Genomic DNA, 19247 nt, shown 5'->3' with positions numbered 1-19247 from the left:
AACATAGTTAGTCATTCATTATCATTACCAAGTATTATGCACGGCACATGATTGTATGTGCCAGACTTTTATTTGACCGGCAGTGCAGTAGGTTTGTTTACACCAGCATCACCACAAACGGGTTAGTAATGTGTTGCACCACAACATTAAGACCCCTACAAGGTCACTTGGCAATAGGATTTTTCAGCTCCATTATAATCTTAATGGGACCACCAACATATATGTGGTCCTTCGTTGACCAAAATGCATTTATGCAGTGCATGACTGCGTAATCTAAAGATTTTACACACAAACACAAATAAAACCCCTAAGAATAATTCACTGACTCAAAGAAACACTCAAGCTAGAGTTGTAGCACAAGCTGATTAGTGACCAGACTTACTAAATTTTACCAATTTGGACACTTGTCATACAATTTGTAACAAAAAATAATGTAAAATGACACCAAACACTAAGGGTTTATTTATCATGCTTTTTTAACACCTGATTACCCAACACTCTGAGAGCTGGAAAACTTAGTAACCTCCACGTTTCTCAGCAGAAAGTAACTCTAACTTTAAAACGGGGCAAATCCTAAAAAGGCTCTTTCATGCATAATCATCGCCAAGTATTACTGGAGGGCACTGTTCCAGGTGTCCAGCTATGTGAGCCACCGTGAGGACACACATGCCTAAGGGAACTTTCTGCACTAAGCTCACCACAGCAACCTGGTGGCATCTATCTCACTGCTGCGCTGTTCAGGAAGACTCAGAGGTAGGGGACAGGAAGGCTCAGGCTCTAGGCCAGCAAGGCAAAGAGTGGCATGGAACGGTAACAAACTGGCAGCACCTGCTGTTTATGTGGCCTTCACCAATGTCACGTGCATTACGTCAGAGATGCAGGCTGCCTGAGACCCTGGGATAAGGCTCTTCTTAATAAGCAAAAATAAATTTTATTGGAGGTGCTTTACTAGATTAGTTTCCGAACGCAGCTAACAACTTTCACTTGGACACGCAGGTTGTTCTATTTTCAAACAACACAGAAAGTTCTACTGTGAGTCAACCAATAAATATTCTAAATTTCAACCTAAAAATATACTGTATGATATGCTACCAACAGAAAAAGAACTTAAAACACAAAACTTTGCCCCGAATGGAAATTTTAGATAAAATATGGCTACTTTTTAAAACTAAATGAAACAGCTGTCAATGGTTTTAAGGATTTTCTTTACCTTGTGTTTCTGAACTTGAATAAAACCTCAACTATGTGATTTATCATTCTTATTTATTCTAAAGTCCACAAGATTCTAAATTAAGTAAAACTTTAACTTGAAGACACAGGAAAAATACTACTTACTTCGAGAACTTCACCAATTTTTTAAATACACTAGAAGAAACAGACTTGGGCTTTGAACACAATTTCTAGCTGTTTCTAACTTTATGCTACTGATTCTGGTAAGATGCTCTTTTAAATTAAATTCTCTTCTCCAAAATTTAAAAATTCCTAAACCAGGTGTTAGGCAATAATCACCTGCATTTTACAAAAGATTAACAATACAAATTATGCTAGACAGTAACCTGTTATAAAAGACTCAGGAAACTATATATAGGATTTCTCCACTATAAAATCCTTATATTTTGAAGTTTCACATAAGGGATCTGCCTTGGGTCTTAAGAAACCTATAACCTTTTGGGTCTTTTTTTTTTTTTTTTTTTAAAGAAACACTTTATCAGAATGATTTGTTCACTATTGCAAGACAAACAAGATATAGATGTGTTAAAAAAAAAAGGTTAATAATTCTCCTTCTTCCCCACTTTGAAGTAATGTTGAGAGTTTGATAGGTACAGTACTTTTCCATGCCTATTCATACACGCGCCTCTAGAAATATGAGCAGGTGTTTTCTTACTTTAAAAAAAATGGGGTCATACTATATTATTATACAACCTGCTTTTTAAAAAAACAATACTTTATACACATCCTTCAAGACATACAGGTGTTCCTTTTTAGGTCTTTGGATTATTAAGAATTATATGATTTACTTAAAGTCAATTAAAGAGATATTGCCTGGTTTCCCCAGAGACCTAAGAAATAATTTTAAACATATCTTAAACATGAATCAGAGCTCAACAGCCTAGAGGAAAAGAAGCAGAAATCTCCTGTTGGGTTCACAGAACAAAACTATTATTTGGGCTAGGACTCAAAGCCCTTTGTTGTTTTAATTATGAAAATCAGCATCCATGATCTGAACAAAATAGAACTGCGGCCACTCAGGCGGACTCTGAAAGGTTACGACAGAAATGTGTAACATGGATCACTGTGCTGCTCACACACGATCCCTGACCCCTACGCAGGGGCAGGCCTCTTCAGCTGGGATCCCACGACACCTCTGCTTCAGAGAAGGCAACTTAAGCCACCTTTTTAGCTGGCCACAAACCAATGCTATGACCTTGCAAAAAATGAGGCTTGTCGGCCTCTCAGATTCTTTCTCTCTTCCTCTCTCAGGAATGTGAACTGGGATACACCATGAAACCTCGCAGGAAAAATCAGAAGCCCAAGGCTGACAGGAAAAGGATGAAACAAGTGAGCTGTAGATTGATACTGTTTACTCCCAACTCTCAGGCAAGGACAATTTTTTACATTCTTTGAAATTCTGGAAATAATTTCCAGATCTTAGGCTGTATTAAGACATTTTATTCCCTGGTATTGGTTTCAATGAAGCCTAACTCAACCCTTACTCAGACACTGGGAAGAGGGGTAGCTTCTCCTTGCACAAGCCAGAAATTCACTCTGTGGCTTGTCCCTGAGGTTTCTGTAGATCCTTTCACATCTGGACAGCCTCTGTGGACTGCCACGCCAATGATGTGTGAGGCATGCCTGTGACCCACCTGTGCAGGAAGTGCAGCTTGTGCATGGCGGCCAGCCCCGCGGTGATCTCACACGCCATCCTCTGCAGCAGCATGGTCTGTGCGTCCCCCCGCATGTGCCCCTGCTCCGTGCGCAGATACGCTTTCAGATCACCCTGCAAAGATCAGCCCGCTTGAGTTTCAAAATGAACTGCAGAAACAAACTGAGTACTTAAACATGTGCCTTAGTTGACACTACCTACTAAGATCACTTATTAAAAATTACTTCGGTTTGCACCTAATAAAGAACCTCAGACTGAACAAGTTTCAAATTACAAAAAGGAATTCTAACCCAATGTTTCAAAAGTATGGAACACTATTATGTTTTTAGGGCCATCCTAACTAGATTAAACATTAGTTTATCTTTGTTATATAAACACATGTAAAACAAAACCATGAAAAAAAGATGTACAATGATGTACAATTTAAACTACGTACACTAGAGAAGTAGAGATTCTTAGGCAACTAAGACAACATGGAGAGCGGAAGAAACGGTGCCACTCAGACTGCCTGTCTGAAGGATTCTAGGAGATACCCGGGCAGTAGGCATTTTGTCATGAGGGCTACGTGTCTACCACCAAAGCTCTGATGAGCAATGGATGGGGAGAAAAGGAAAGAAAAATGGGTAGGAAGGGAGGAGAGAGAGTCCGGGCAGTTCTAGTAACAACTGCTTCACGGCTCTCCCAGCTTCCCGAGGGCCCTGTGCTGCCCAGAGACCACCATGAGAAAGACCATTCTAGTCACTCCAGAAAACCTAATCAAGTTAATAAGGCTTCAAAGGAGAACAGCCTGAGCAGGAAATGAACGAACTCACATTCAGGCGTCCGGTACACAGACATGCAAATGCTGAGCTCCCAGGTTCTCCTGCAAGTCCTCCCTGTGTCACCCTGTCTTTATTTCATAAGTCTAATTTGGAACTGTATGTTTGGGGGGGGGGCGGTTTACAGTATATCCATTTTGGGGGAGACAGTTTTGAGGAAATTCTCCATATTCTCCTTACCACATGATTAAATAGCTGTTATGATTTAATAGCAAATTAAAGCTTTCTATAATAAGTTAATAAAATTTAGAAAGTAAGCCCATAGCTTTCAGTGTTCTTTAAATCTCAGTCAAGAAAAGACTCCCAAGGAAGGGAATTTTCCTTAACCAGCTAAAGAATACATTTATTCTAAATTACTAAAGATGGCAAATTTATCAAATTCCTCCCAGAATAAAACTTTAAAACACAATATTCTTTTATAAACATTCGTCCACATTTAATACTAAGCACTTACAGGTCCACTCCAAGATTCTCGATTTGTTTCCATTCCCAGTTTCAATGATGCTTATTGAATGATAACGTTGACATTAATATTCACTACCCCTTTGAGCTCTTGAGCACTGTGCCAAGCATTCACACTTATTAATGCAAATACTTGTCACAATTTGAGGTGTTTTCCAGATATGAAACTGAGGCTTAGGGAGGGAGGTTAAGAGATCTGCCCAAGGCCACAGAGCTAATAAAGAATAGGGCTGTGCTGCTTCTTTTTGGTTTACCAACTAGTCAAGAGAATTCTATTTAGCAAGTGAATTAAGTTAGTATGCAGATGAAATCAATTTGCTTTATAAGAATGACGGTAAAATAACATAAGCTCAATGCCATCAATTTGCAGAATTCTCCCAAGTGTCATGTGACTGATCTTCCAGGGACACATTACCCTCCCCTTGATGCCACCATGCACACTGAGGCAGTACTTGGCATCACTGTCCTTCACAGATTTCCTTCCAAACATGGTGCTCTCTTCTTTTGTCCCCAGTGGAATTAAAGCTACTCCAGAGGAGAAACAGACATCTTTTTTTTTTTGCTTCTAAAAATATATGCTCATTGGTCCAGGCTAGGCTCTATCCAGCATGAGAGCTGTGAGAATGATGAGTGATTTAGATGACAGTTAAATTAACCCAGAAAAATTCCAGCAAAAAACTCCAGGACTATAGGCTAATGAGATTTTTATTCATAAGGTAGCCCATATAGAAACTAAACATGAAATAGCTGAAGTCTGCTTACATCACCAATGCAACGGCAACTTACACTCTTCTGCCTAACCACTCTGCTGCAACATCTAAGGAAAAAACTACTCTCACACAAAAGCACGATTATGCTGTGCTGTATCTGGCTAATTCTCAACAGTGACTCTGGCCACGGAGGCAGAGGGGTAGCGGCGTGGGTGCGGTTATTTTGCAAGGTTATCTGAAGTATATACATTACCACCCACTGTTCTTCAAATGGCTTCTCTCTGCAACAGCCCCCTCCCCAAATTTCACTGCAAGAATAAAGAAAAGAGGATCTTACTTAAGAATTGACATTGTCAGCACAATCCAGGCAAAAATATCTTTAACCTGGAATAAGGAGTCAACATCAGAGATTACTGAGGATCCTGATCATGGTTTCTCACAGATGAGGCTTGTGATGGACCATGTAGGACCTAGGGTTAGTTCTATGTTCTAGAATGGTCCTGAAAGCTCTCCCAGTACACCACAGTTTGAAAAGAAAAAAATCAGCATAAAAATCTTTAGTCACAGTAAAGACTTTTACATTAAACAAGTACTAAAATTGGTTCATTCTATCAAAAACAGACAAATCTATATTTAGTCTTGAAGACAAATCTATATTTAGATATCTGGTTTATTTTATTTGTATTTAAATGTTGTTTAATGACGAGTAGACATGGATTATTACTTTGGTCCAAATAAAGAAAAAAACAACTCACCAAGAACAGCAATGTTTTCTGAATTAAAATAAACTTTTAGATTATTACTTGGGTCCACCATATAAAGAAAAAAACAACTCACCAAGAACAGCAATGTTTTCTGAATTAAAATAAACTTTCCTTTATCCAATTTTTAAAAATTTCTCAGCTCTTTTCCACCCCCCCAAAAAAACTCAGAAGAAAAATTTCTGACACTAGAGGGCAGCAAAGTGCTACACTAAGAATTCCCACAGCAGACTAAGCAACTGGCGATGACTTCTTAGAATGAGTCATTCTAAGACCTATAAATGTGTTACTCATAAGCGCCCTCCTAATTGCTAATATAAAAGGCCAGGCGGGCTTTATTCAGTTTTTTGCAGGACCCCAAGAGCAATGAATTAATTTCATTATAATGTAAAAAGTCAACAAGTAGCTTTATATCTGAAAAATTATAGTCATTTATATGTTTAATAGGATGATTCTAGGAAAAATTTATGATTTTTCAACAATAATTAATGAAAGAATTAAAGCTGTTTCACAGCTAACTAATAATGACACAGTGCCACACTTCCCCTCCTGTTGATGAACGTGCCATGCCTTCGTCCAACCCAAGGCCATGTCTCCCCCACCCCACCCATCCGCCCCCGCCCCCGCCCCAGAAGTTCTCAGCCTGTGTCTGTTTCTTCTCCACTTGGGCCTGTCTCCTTGTTACGCTGGTGAGATGCAACCCACCATGGTTGGAAGGAGGCATCTAGTCATGGGTTAGTGGTCCTGGTGGGGTCAAGTGGTGGGCAAAAAGTGTGTCTGGAGGATTCTGGGGGTCGGGGGGAGGCCAGGAGGTGGAGCCAGCCAGAACAGGATCAGGCTTCTGAGGAGTTTATCCATGAAGGGAAGAAACATGGGATGGTAGCAGGAAAGGGGCTGTGAAGTCAGAGGAAGGTTTGTCAGACTTACCTGGGAGGTACTTGAGTGTTAGAGCGGAAAGAAGAGATGGACTCATGAGGAGATTGAGCTTACAAGGGTAAAGAATTCAGGTAACCAAAGAGGAGGAGATGTGTAAGGGTTACAGATCCAGGTGGGTGAGCGTCCAAGTAGAGATCCCTGGAGTGCACTTACACAAACCTAGATGGTCTGGCCCACCATACGCCTGGGCTGTCTGGTAAAGCATACGGCTCCCAGGCTACAACCTGGACAGCATGTTACTGTGCTGAATACTGTGGGCAATCCTAACACAGTGGCAAGTATTTGTGTATCCAAACATATCTAAACACAGAAAAGGGACAGTAAAAATGCAGTATTAAAGATAAAAAATGGCACAAGTGTACCTGTCTAGGGCACTTACCATGAATGGAGCACGGGAAGTGCTCTAGTGAGTCAGTGAGTGGTGGTGAATGTGAAGGCCTCAATAGAACACGACCGAATGCTACTGTGAACTTTATTATAAACACTGTATACTTAGGCTATCCTAAATTTATAAAACCTCCACTACTTTTCTTTCTTCAATAACAAATTAACCTTACCTTACTGTAACTTTTACGTTATAAACTTTTTAATTTTTCAACTTTCTGGCTCTTTTGTAGTAACACTTAGCTTAAAACACACACTGTACAGCTATATTAAAATACTTTATAGCCTTATTCTCTAAGCTATTCTCCATTTTTAATTTTTTTTAACTTTTTATTTAAACACTTTTGTTAAAAGCTAAGACACAAACACATATTAGCCTAGGCCTACACAGGGTCAGGATCTTCAATATTTCTCTTCCAGCTCCACATCTGTCCCACTGGAAGGTCTTTGGGGCAATAACACATATGGAGTTCTCATCTCCCATGACAACAATGCCTTCCTTCTGGAATACCCCCTGAAGGACCTGCCTGAGGTTGTTTTACATTTAACTTTTTTTTTTTAATAGGTAGAAGGAGTACCTGCTAAAGTAATGATAAATAGTATGGTAAATATATAAGCAAGTAACTTATTCATTATCATTATTAATTATTACGTACTATATATAATTGTATGTGCCATCTAGACTTGTAAATGACTGGCAATGCAGGTTTGTTTACACCAGCATCACCACAAACATGAAAAATGTTGTGCTACGATGTTGCTAGGCAACAGGAATTTTTCAGCTCCATTATAATCTTAAGGGACCACGACCGTATGTGTAGTCTATGGTGGACCAAAACACAGGTAGGTGGCGCATGACTGTATAACCAACCACCTGGACCTCAGAAGGCATTTCTCTAGAGATACATTATAGACCAGCACCGTCCAACAGAAATACAATGCAAGCCAGATATATAATTTAAAATTTTCAGGCTTGGCAAGGTGGCTCACACCTGTAATCCTAGCACTCTGGGAGGCCGAGGTGGGAGAATCACTTGAGGTCAGCAGTTCAAAACCAGCCTGAGCAAGAGCGAGACCTCGTCTCTACTAAAAATAGAAAAATTAGCCAGGCATGGTGGTGCGTGCCTGTAATCCCAGCTACTCAGGAGGCTGAGACAGGAGAATTGCTTGAGCCCAGGAATTTGAGGTTGCTGTGAGCTAGGCTGACACCAAGACACTCTAGCCCAGGTGACAGAGCTAGACTCTGCCTTAAAAAAAAAAAAAAAAAAAAAATATATATATATATATATATATATATATATAAAATTTAAAATTTTCTAGTACCAATATAAAAATCAAAAAGACATAAGAAACAGGTAAATGTAACTTTAACAATGGATTTTGGCTGGGTGTAGTGGCTCACACCTATAATCCCAGCACCTTGGGAGACTGAGGTGGGAGGATCACTTGAGCCCAGGAGTTCAAGACCAGCTTGGGCAACACAGTGAGGCCCCTTCTCTACAAAAAAATTTAAAAATCAGCCAGGGATGGTGGTGCACACCTGTAGTCCTAGCTACTCCAGAGGCTGAGACAGGAGTATTGTTTGAGCCCAGGAGTTTGAGGTTATAACGAGCTATGAATAGGCCACTGCATTCCAGGGTGACAGAAGACCCTATCTCAAAAAATAAAAATGTACTTTATTTGACCTAATACATCCAAAATAATGTCATTTCAACATGCTATCAATATTTAAAAAATTGAGATACTCTAATTTATTTTTTGTTCTTAGTCTTCAAAATCTGATATGAATTTTACATTCCACAGCATATCCATCCAGACTGGCCACATTCCCAGGGCTCAATAGTCACCTGTGGCTGGTGCAGTTACAGATAAATGATGAGGCCCCCCAATACCATTCCAGAAGCTATCACTTCTTTTTTTTTTTTTTTTTTTGAGACAGAGTGTCACTTTGTTGCCCTGGCTAGAGTGAGTGCCATGGCGTCAGCCTCGCTCACAGCAACCTCGAACTCCTGGGCTTAAGCAATCCTACTGCCTCAGCCTCCCGAGTAGCTGGGACTACAGGCATGCGCCACCATGCCCGGCTAATTTTTTCTATATATATTTTAGTTGGCCAGCTAATCTGTTTCTATTTTTAGTAGAGACGGGGGGTCTCGCTCTTGCTCAGGCTGGTCTCGAACTCCTGACCTCGAGCGATCCACCCGCCTCGGCCTCCCAGAGTGCTAGGATTACAGGCGTGAGCCACCGCACCCGGCCCATAAGCTATCACTTCTGAGACCACTGTTTCCACTGCATGTCCCTCCCACACCTTGGTGCTGTAAGCAGTGATGACCCATCACTGTAGCGACTTGGGGAGGAGACAGCACCTAGGAGCAGGGTGGCCACAGCAAACAGGAGAGCAGCACCTGCAGAGCAAACCTGGAGAGTGGGGAGCAGGGAGAGCAGGCACCAGGGAGGGCAGGAAGGGCCTGGCCACAAGCAGTTGGGCAGCCTGTCAGCAAAGAGCCAAGGCTGTGGTGCCCAGTGGCAGCCAGGCATGGGGAGGGAGAAGGCCACTGGCAGGGCACCAGTACAGGGTCGGGTCGGGGCCTGGGAATACAACCCGGCAATCGCCCCACACTTCACTGTCAGGCCTGATCATGCAGTCGTCGTCATCCTGCGCAGGCGTCCCCTCTGCTGGCTCTGAGTGAGGGACACCGTCCTCCTGCTCCCCAGCCCTCCTCATGTTTGTTCCACTATGATTCTGTATGTCCCCTCCTCTACATGAGCTCCTTAGGGGCAGGGACACTTCATTCATCTTTGTGTGCCCAGCACCTGGAAGAGTCCCTGGTACACAGGGCTTACTTGACTACATTTGTAAAGCAAAGATGCCCATTAATTAGGCATTTTCTTTACAAAAAGCCGATTCTAAAATGGGGGTTTCCTGCGGGTAGAAGCATTACACCACCTGGTGTAGAAGTACACAGAATAAAACCAAGCCACCCATTAAAACGCCCACTTTGGCATTAGTAATTGTGTGCCCTCAGGCAAGTCAATTAGCCAATCAAATAAAAGAACAGAAAGCACAGTCCTGAAAACAGACCTGGGTTTGATTCTTCAACAAGTCCCTTCGCCTCTCTCAGCCTCAGTTTTCTAAACTGTAAAATGAAGCCACTGCGACCTATGTTACAGCTGTCAGGAAGACTTGTGAAATGAGGAACAAATAGCAAATGTCCAGCCCAAGGCCCAGCACAGAGAGATCAGACCTTTCCCTTCCCAACGCCCCGCTGGGGACAGCAGCCAAGGTTTCTTCCAGGTCCAAGAGCCCGTGAGTCTAACCTCCTTTGACTTTGCCCACCTGGACCACGTGCTCCTCACAAGAGTCCCAAGAAAGCAGATCCCATGGAGGAACACGCTGCACATAAAGAACACTGAGTAGACGTCTTTCCCATTCCCATTCGGCCACTGCTAATTGCTTTCAGAAACTGCGTCACTGCTTTACTGGCTGAATCAGTGAAGGAAATCAAAACTCTACACTCAAGAACACACCTGTGCAAAAAATATAATAATACCATCATCCCCTGCTCTGGAGGCAGGTGGTAGAGTTGAAGAAACTGGTGACTAGTAAGAAAGATTAAGACACAGTCGAGTCTAATCTACACCCTTCTCTCTCTCACCGCAGCTCTAGCATGCCTCCCCTGGGCACTCTAGCCCCAGGCCCCACACTCAAAGCCAGATCAGCTCCTGCTCCCACACCACAAGCACTGCCAGACTCCCAGGCCTGGCCCAGGCGGCTCCTGCAATCCTTTTCTGCCAAAAGAAAGTCTACGCACTCGCTCATCAACACTCAGATCAAATGCCATTTCCTCTGCAAAGCCTTCCCCAATGATCCTGGTTAGAATCTTCTATACTTCTACACACATTACTCAAAACTTTATTTAATAAGTAATTACAACCAATTAATTTTAGCAACTAAAAATAACTACCATTTACTGAGCACCTTCTATGTGCTCAGTCATTTCATTCATCACCTCATTTAATGGTCAAGGTAGTCCCGGGGGTAGGCTGTATTACCCCTACTTTACCGATGTCTAAACTGAGGCTTAAAGAGGTTAAGGAATTTTCCAAGGTGATAAACAAGTAAGTGGCAGGATGGACACCTGAAGGCAGGCCAGCTGGCTCTGCAGGCAGACAAGGCAGGGACAGGGGCTGATTCCCTTCTGTGTGCCCTAAAACGCTAAGCAGCTCTTTGCACTTCATACCTGCTCAATACATTTTTGTGGAATGAGTGATCTTTAACCAACAGACAATCTCATTGCCTTGACATTCACGTGAGAGCACTGTGTACCTGCTATGGCAACAAGGTATACAAAACACCCGGCGGTAATCTCTCAACTCACTTCATAAACTTTGCCACCATCAGCAGCATTACAAATGGGTGGCTGCAGTCCAGCTACCAACTCAGAAGAGTTTTCCTTTACTTGCATAAAAATTCCAAGATTAAGTGTTTCTTAAAAACAGGCTGGCAATTCCATCTTAAAAGGAATAACTTAAGTCAGTGCAAAAATATTCTCTCCCTTTCTACGTGGAAGATGTTATCACTGGCACGATCAGTGAGCAGTGACGACTAAAAGGCCATTGTTCATTCAATCGCTCCTGACCTACTAAGCACAGGTAAAGAGAGCTGGTCCTTTCACTGCGGCCACAGTTGCCTATCACCAACCCCAGACCACTGCCCTCTTTGTCCTTTGGACCACAGCCAGAGGGCAGGCGCTGCCTTGGATTACGCCCCCCCCCCCCCCCACCGCACAGACTGGCCGGAATCTGGGCAGGTTCTGGGGCATCCAGGCTGGGAGTGGGGCTCAGTGTCAGCGCAAACTTAGCTGTGTCCCAAGGGCTATCTGTCAGTCTGTGCAGGTGGACACCCTCTTTGGCTCACTGGGCTGGTGCTGCCTGACCGTGCCTGCCACACAGTCTCTGCACAAACTGAGCCCAGAGAAGCTGGACTTCAGTATCAAAGACACTGCCAGGGCCCCAGTCCTTGCTGCTAGAGAACCTGCCCTTTAGAAGTTTACTCGGGCCCAGAAGTAATGAGCATGAAATTGACCAAGGAGACAAATATGACCAAAGAGACTTCTTACTACTGGGCAAGTTGGAGGGACCCCCGGGTTAATGGCCATTACTTTGACAGGAGTCTGGCCATGCCAAGTAATGACCAAAGACTTCCAAAGGTCATACTAGCCTCCTCCTAACATAGGTAACAGCTGACATGGCACTTTAAACAGTAGTAGGTAATTATCAATATTTTTTCTATTGTGGTAAAAAATACATAACATTAAATCTGCCATCATAACCATGTCTAAGTACATCGTTCCATTGTGTTAAACATATTCACTTCACTGCACAACCATCACCACCATTCACCCCCAGAACTTGATCATCTTACAAAACTGAAACTTTGTACCCATTAAATAACACCTCTGCATTCCCAGTGCCCCCACCCCTGCCAGCCTCAGGTATCCACCATTCTACTTTCTGTCTCTATGAATTTAACTATTCTAGGTCCCACATATAAGCAGAATTATACAGTATTGGTCTTTTTGTGACTGGCTTATTTTACTTAGCATAATGTCAAGGTTAATTCATGTTGTAGCATATCTTAGAACTTCCTTCCTTTTAATAATATTCCATTGTATAGATACACGGCATTTTCTTTACCCACCTATCGGTGGACACTTGGACTGCTTCTACTTCTTGGCTGTTGTGAATAATGTTGCTGATAATAATTCAGTATTGTGAAAAATGTGAACACAGGTGTGCAAATATCTGCTTGGGACCCCGATTTCATTTCTTTTGGGTATATCCCCAGAAGTGGAATTGCTGGATCACATGATTATTCTATTTTTAATTTTTTGACAATGACTGCTTTAAAAATTTATTGCTGACCAATGTACCACTGGGTGATGTATGTAAATTAAAAATAGCTGTTAGCTCTTCACTGCCAACGAAGCTTTTGGTGGAGACCAAAGCTCTTCCAGATGTTCAGCCCCCAGGAGTGAACATTATTCCCCCAAGTGTCTTAGGAGGGTCACATAAAATATGGGTTTCAAGAAGTCACATTTGTTAATTCTACAGGGTTGTATGCATAATCTTCACCCGAAAGTATGAAAGCCCATCAAACTTCAGTAAATTAATATGCTCTGAATACTTAGTCTAAGTACTTGCATAACATGTATTTAAATCTGAGATCTAAAAGTGTTGAGGAAAAAAAATTTTTTTTTTTTTTTTTTTGAGACAGAGTGTCGCTTTGTTGCCCTGGCTAGAGTGAGTGCCATGGCGTCAGCCTAGCTCACAGCAACCTCAAACTCCTGGGCTTAAGCGATCCTACTGCCTCAGCCTCCTGAGTAGCTGGGACTACAGGCATGCGCCACAATGCCCAGCTAATTTTTTCTATATATATTTTAGTTGGCCAGATAATTTCTATTTTTTTTTAGTAGAGATGGGGTCTCGCTCTTGCTGAGGCTGCTCTTGAACTCCTGACCTCGAGCGATCCACCCGCCTCAGCCTCCCAGAGTGTTAGGATTACAGGCGTGAGCCACCGCACCTGGCCAGGAAAAACTTTATAAAAAGAATGTTGAGTTAAAGAACATATGTATTACTTACATTTTCATAAAAATGACAAAGATACTAAGAATATGCTGGAATCTTATCAATGCTCGGTCATTTATGTTAATGGTACAGGAGTTATTTGTGTATTTTGCTACAGTGTAATGTTTCTTTATAAAATAGACTACTCCCCAAAAGGACAGCTTCACTAAAAAATAAATTTAACTCAGCACTAATACAAAACCTGTCTCCTGAACCCAGAAAAAACTTCAGAAGAAAACATTAAGTTGAGCATCCAGTCTTTTACTATTTCAGGAAAAAAACCCAACAATATTGTCTAATAAAACTTTCAGGAATGAATATGGAAGTGCAAACAATATAAAAATGTAAAAATATATGAGATAGTTTTATAAACCACCTCAATTAGCCTAGAAACAGGTGATATTTCAAGTAGATGCTGATTCCTGCTACATTTCTTTTATTTTCACCCACAAAGAGCACACTTCGGTTGTTATTTATAACCAATATAAGGAGCTTAGGGACCAAAAAAAGCACCACTAAACATCTCAGAAAAGTCAACTTCTGACAAGCAGACTTGTCTCATCACATGAGAGCACATCTTTGTGTTGTATCTGTTTTCCTAAATGCTATGTTGGCACCAGAATCACCTATCATACTGGTCACATAGAGCTGGATGAAAAGGAAGCTATCTTTATATCATCATAACCTGGGATCATAAATATTATAACTGACCATGTTGAGATAATCAAAACAAAATATAATATGCAATGACGCTATCAGGAACACAGTGAGAACTCCTTCCTCTTAGTTCTCATGCCTCTTCTCGATAACTTACCACGTGCTTCCTCTCTTAACTGTGAGACCTAGAGCATGATTACATTTTGTCTCTGTATCTCGAGGATGCAGCATGCTGCGTTACTACAGCAAGTGTTCAGTAAGTAAGCACCCTCCTCAATGGAAGAGAATATGGGGACAACCCAGAAAGTAGGTTAATTCCAGTTTCCCTAACATGGAGGAGGAGCTCTATGAGGTCCCAGCTTCTTTGAGGCAAGGTTAAAATTTTAATTAATTTTAGACTTTGTTAAGTTAAATATGCATGTTGTAACTTCTAGTGTAACTCATATACAAAATTCAGGAAAAGTATCTAAAGTAAAGTAGTCGGGAAAAACTGAAACAACAAAAAAAAAGCATCTCAAAACTAGGAAAAAAGTAAAAAAGAAAACTTATAACAGGCAGTGAAAATAATACCAAATAAGTAGATAAAATTTCAACTATCTCACTAATCATAATAAATGTAAATGGACTACACGCCCCATTTTAAGTGACCAAGATTGCCAGAGTAAGAAAACTTTTACCAGTAAGCTATTTGTTAATAGGCAAAGGACATAGAAAAACCAGGCAAATTCTCACCAAAAGAAAGCTCGTATCACTATATCATCACCAGTAAAACAGACTTCATCTTTAGTAATACTTTTAACCTTAAAAAGAGCCTCTTCATAATAATAAAAGTTTCAATTTATAGGTAGTTATACCAATCCTAAATCTGTATCACTTACACAAGGTATCAAAATGCATAAAACAAAAAAATGAGAATTATGAGGAAAATCCGTAACTAGAGTGGGAGATTTTAATATGCCTCTTTTAAATAGAAAACTGATTTGAACAATCTCACATCAATACTCTCTCAATACTTCACCCAAAAGCCCCATAAAAAACACTGAATGGAACAACACCAGAATACACATTTTTTTCTGCCAGCAGCTGACAGACACAAAAAACACTGACCCTACACTGAAGATGAACATAGCCTGGAAAAGATCTACAGCTGACCCAAAGCCAACATGTAAGATGGGCAAGAGCTATGTTGTTACTCTAACCAAAGAGTTTTGGGGGTTACTATGACATAATCCAATGAAAGCTAATATATCAAGCTTATGCATTAATTTTTCTTTGAACTTAATCACCTCTACCAATAAGAGAAACATTCAAATCACATTTAGAAATTAAAACAAAAAATTCACAATGTTTATGACTATTTTAACAGCTGAAAATGTAATCTGAATTAACTGGGGATTTATTTGGGGGTACTCCCACTTTTCTGTGCACAGCCAGGGAAGTTTTAATGTTCTGAAAACTGAGACAGTGCAAAGAAATCAATTAAAACCCAGTTAATTAAATTAACATCTTATCACTCTTTTTGGAAAATACAATTACATGCTAAAAATAGGCTTTAAAAAAAAAGATGAAATATTCTCCATAGGGGAAAAGATATTTACAGAAATTTTTCACATAAAAATTATTCATAAAACTACACAAAGAACAATCTTTCGAACTGTAAGTCTCAATAAGTAATATCATGCCAAGAAATAAGGGCATTAATTTTAAGAAAATAAATCTAATTCTTTAGAAATATAAATGTTATATACATTCACTATTCTCAAAAATTGACAGACCATGAGTACTCTAAGTAAAAAGGTTCTTGGGCTCTCTCACTGAGGTGAAGTGTTTCAAAATGCCCAGCTGAAGCTAAGACCTCAAGCTCTTAGGACACGCACACCTAGACCAAGCTCTCACTCTGCCATATATTTAATACACAGCGTCGTCTTAATCACATGTCTTAATCATATGTAAAGTCTTAATCATATGTAAAGTATGGACAAATATTAGTACCTGACTCGGGGTTTGTTATAATTAAATGTGGTAATGCTAGTAAATTGCTTAGCACATGGACTGTAGTATAGTAAGTCACCATGTGTCAATCAACACTATTACCAAAGATAATGAATTCATACATTATAAGTTCTTCAAATGGGGGACAGACATGAAAGCAGTCCCTCATGCAGCATTTCTATCTCTCAAAAACACTTGGGTACAATCTTCTGAATGCTTGAACTGAATTTCTGCTAAAAACTTACCAAGTCACAGAACTCAAACACCAGAAGATAGGGAATTGCTTCTACACACTGTCCAACACACTGAAGAATATTTGGATGCTGAAGGATACTGGTAAAAATAAAAGTCATAGTGTTATTCACCAGGAAGCATGACAGTCACATTGTCCAAACAGTAATCGAAATTTTAACATTCATGATTTAAATATGACAAATGGAAAAGATCACATGAAGATTATACTTAACAGATATTAACTAAGTTATCTGGTGATTGAATAATTCCACACCAATCAGGTAAACATTTTCACAAAAGAGAGATCCTAACATAAAAATCTTTACCCTTAGTAATTTAAGTTTAGAGATAATATTTTAAGAGAGCACTTAAAAGAAGGCAAACTATACAGTTACCCCTTGTTATCTGTGGGGGATTGGTTCCAGGAACCCCTGCAGATACCAAAATTCAATCCAAAGATGCCTAGTCTCTGATATAAAATGGGGTCATATTTGCATATAACCTACACACATCCTCCCATATACTTTAAATCATCTCTAGATTACTTGTAATACCTAATACAATGTAAACTCTATATAGTTATATCTTATTTGTATTATTGTTTATTACTGTTTTATTACTTTTCATTGATGTTTTTTTCCCCCCGAAATATTTTCAATCCACCATTTGTTGAATCCATGGCCACAGAGGGCCAACTGTATATACAAATTCAATAAGCACTTCAAGCCAAATACTAACTCAGTTTCTCCTTCAGGCTATCTAGCTTATATATACTATTTCCATAAATTCCCACAGTATATGCAAAATCTTTTTGGAAGATATTTTGTCAAAAAGAAAATAAAGTTAAATAGAAGACAGCCAAAATAGTTTTTTAAGAAACTTCTTATTTTGAACAAGTATGAATTTACAGGAAGTTACAAACAGTAAAGAGAGGTCTGGTATACCCTTCTCCCAGTTTCCCCATTGGTTACACCTGACACAGTTACATACAGTACAATACCACAACCAGGGAACTGACACTGTGATGAAGTGTGTGTAGCGTTCTGGGTCATGTTAGCACACTCGTGCACCCACCACCTCCACAAAGATGCAGAACTATTCTATCGCCACGAAGCTCTCTCCCAGGCACCCCATTTATACCCCTGGCAACCACTAATCTGTTTCCATTTCTATCAGTCTCTTCTCAGATATGATATAAATGGAATCACATAGTATGTGGCCTTTTGAGACTTTGTTGTTTTTTTTTTTTTAATTTTTTTTGAGACAGAGTCTCACTCTGTTGGCCGGACTAGAGTGCCGTAGTGTTAGCCTGGCTAACAGCAACCTCAAACTCCTGGGCTCAAGCAATCCTCCTGCCTCAGCCTCCCGAGTAGCTGGGACTACAGGCATGCACCACCATGCCCGGCTAATTTTTTCTGTATATATTTTTAGTTGTCCAGCTAATTTCTTTCTATTTTTAGTAGAGACAGGGTCTTGCTCTTGCTCAGGCTGGTCTTGAGCTCCTGAGCTCAAAGGATCCACCCACCTCGGCCTCCCAGAGTGCTAGGATTATAGGCCTGAGCCACCGCGCCAGGCCGGCCTTTTGAGATTGATTTTTTCACTCAACACAATCCCCCTGAGGTCATCCAAGCTGCTGAGTGTAACAACAGTTCATTCCTTTTTATTACTGAGCAGTATTCCATGGTATGAAGGTACCACAGTTTGTTTAATCATTCACCTACTGAAGGACAGTTTAGTTTTCCCAGGTTTTGGCCATTACAAATAAAGCTGCTATGAACAATCATATAAGGGTTTTTATACGGAAATAAGCTTTCATTTTTCTGGAATAAATGCCCAGGAGTACAACTGCTGGTTATATGATGCGATACTTAATTTTATGTGTCACTTTGGATGGGCCACAGTGCCTAGATATTTGGTCAAATGTTATTATGTTTCTCTGAGGGTGTTTTAGGGATGAGATTATCATTTAAATGGGTGGACTTTCAGTGAAGCAGATCCCTCCATAATGTGGGTGGGTCTTACACATCAGTTGAAGACCTTAAAGAGAACAAACACTAACCTCCCTCATGGAAGGAGGAATTCTGCAGCAGACAGCCTCCAGTGTTGGGCAGTAACATCGGCTCTTGTCCAGCCTGCTGGCCCACCGTGCAGACCATGGCCTTGCCAGCATCCATAACTGCCATACGCCAATTCCTTAAAATAAATCTCTCTCTCTCTCTCTGTATATGTGTATAGGTACATATACATCCTATTGGTTCTGTTTCTCTGGAGAATGCTAGTATTTATGATAAATATTAATATGTTAGTTTTTTGAGAAACTGTCAAACCATTTTCTAGAGGGGCTCTACCATTTTACATTTCCACCAGCAATGTGTGAGAGACTTAGTTTCTCCACATCCTTATCATTTGGTATTACTGACACAATTTTTTCATTATAACTTTTTTGTTTTTTTGGAGACAGGGTCTTGCTCTGTTGCCCAGGTTGGAGTGCAGTGGTGTCATCATAGCTCACTGCCACCTCAAACCCCTTGGCTCAAGTGATCCTCCTGCCTCAGCTTCCTGAGTAGCTGGGCCCATAGGCATGTACCACCACACCCAGCTAATTTTTATATTTTTTATTAGAGATGAGGTCTCACTGTACTGCTCAAGCTGGTCTCGAATTCCTGGCCCCAAAGGATCCTCCCACCTCAGCCTCCCCAAAGTGCTAGGAATACAGGCATAAGCCCCTGTGCATGGCCTCATTATAGCTTTTCTAATAAGTGTGCAGTGGTATCTCACTGTGATC

The 19247-nt window shown here is 40.6% G+C and overlaps 1 protein-coding gene across 2 annotated transcripts in view; it reads right to left on the bottom strand.

Moving 5' to 3' along the window:
* Positions 1–19247, bottom strand: part of LMTK2 (lemur tyrosine kinase 2) — a 93856-nt gene that overhangs the window by 33113 nt on the left and 41496 nt on the right. For both annotated transcript variants that reach the window (XM_045541317.1, XM_045541318.1), the window contains exons 6-7: positions 16474–16561; positions 2865–2998 (exon numbers count right to left, since the gene is read on the bottom strand). In XM_045541317.1, coding sequence (XP_045397273.1) covers positions 2865–2998; positions 16474–16561 — 222 coding nt within the window. The remainder of the gene's footprint in view (positions 1–2864; positions 2999–16473; positions 16562–19247) is intronic.

This window comes from Lemur catta, chromosome 2 (genome assembly GCF_020740605.2).
Source record: "Lemur catta isolate mLemCat1 chromosome 2, mLemCat1.pri, whole genome shotgun sequence".
Classification (NCBI taxonomy): domain Eukaryota; kingdom Metazoa; phylum Chordata; class Mammalia; order Primates; family Lemuridae; genus Lemur; species Lemur catta.
The sequence above is the reverse complement of the archived record's forward strand: the minus strand, read 5'-3'. Positions and strand labels throughout refer to the sequence as shown.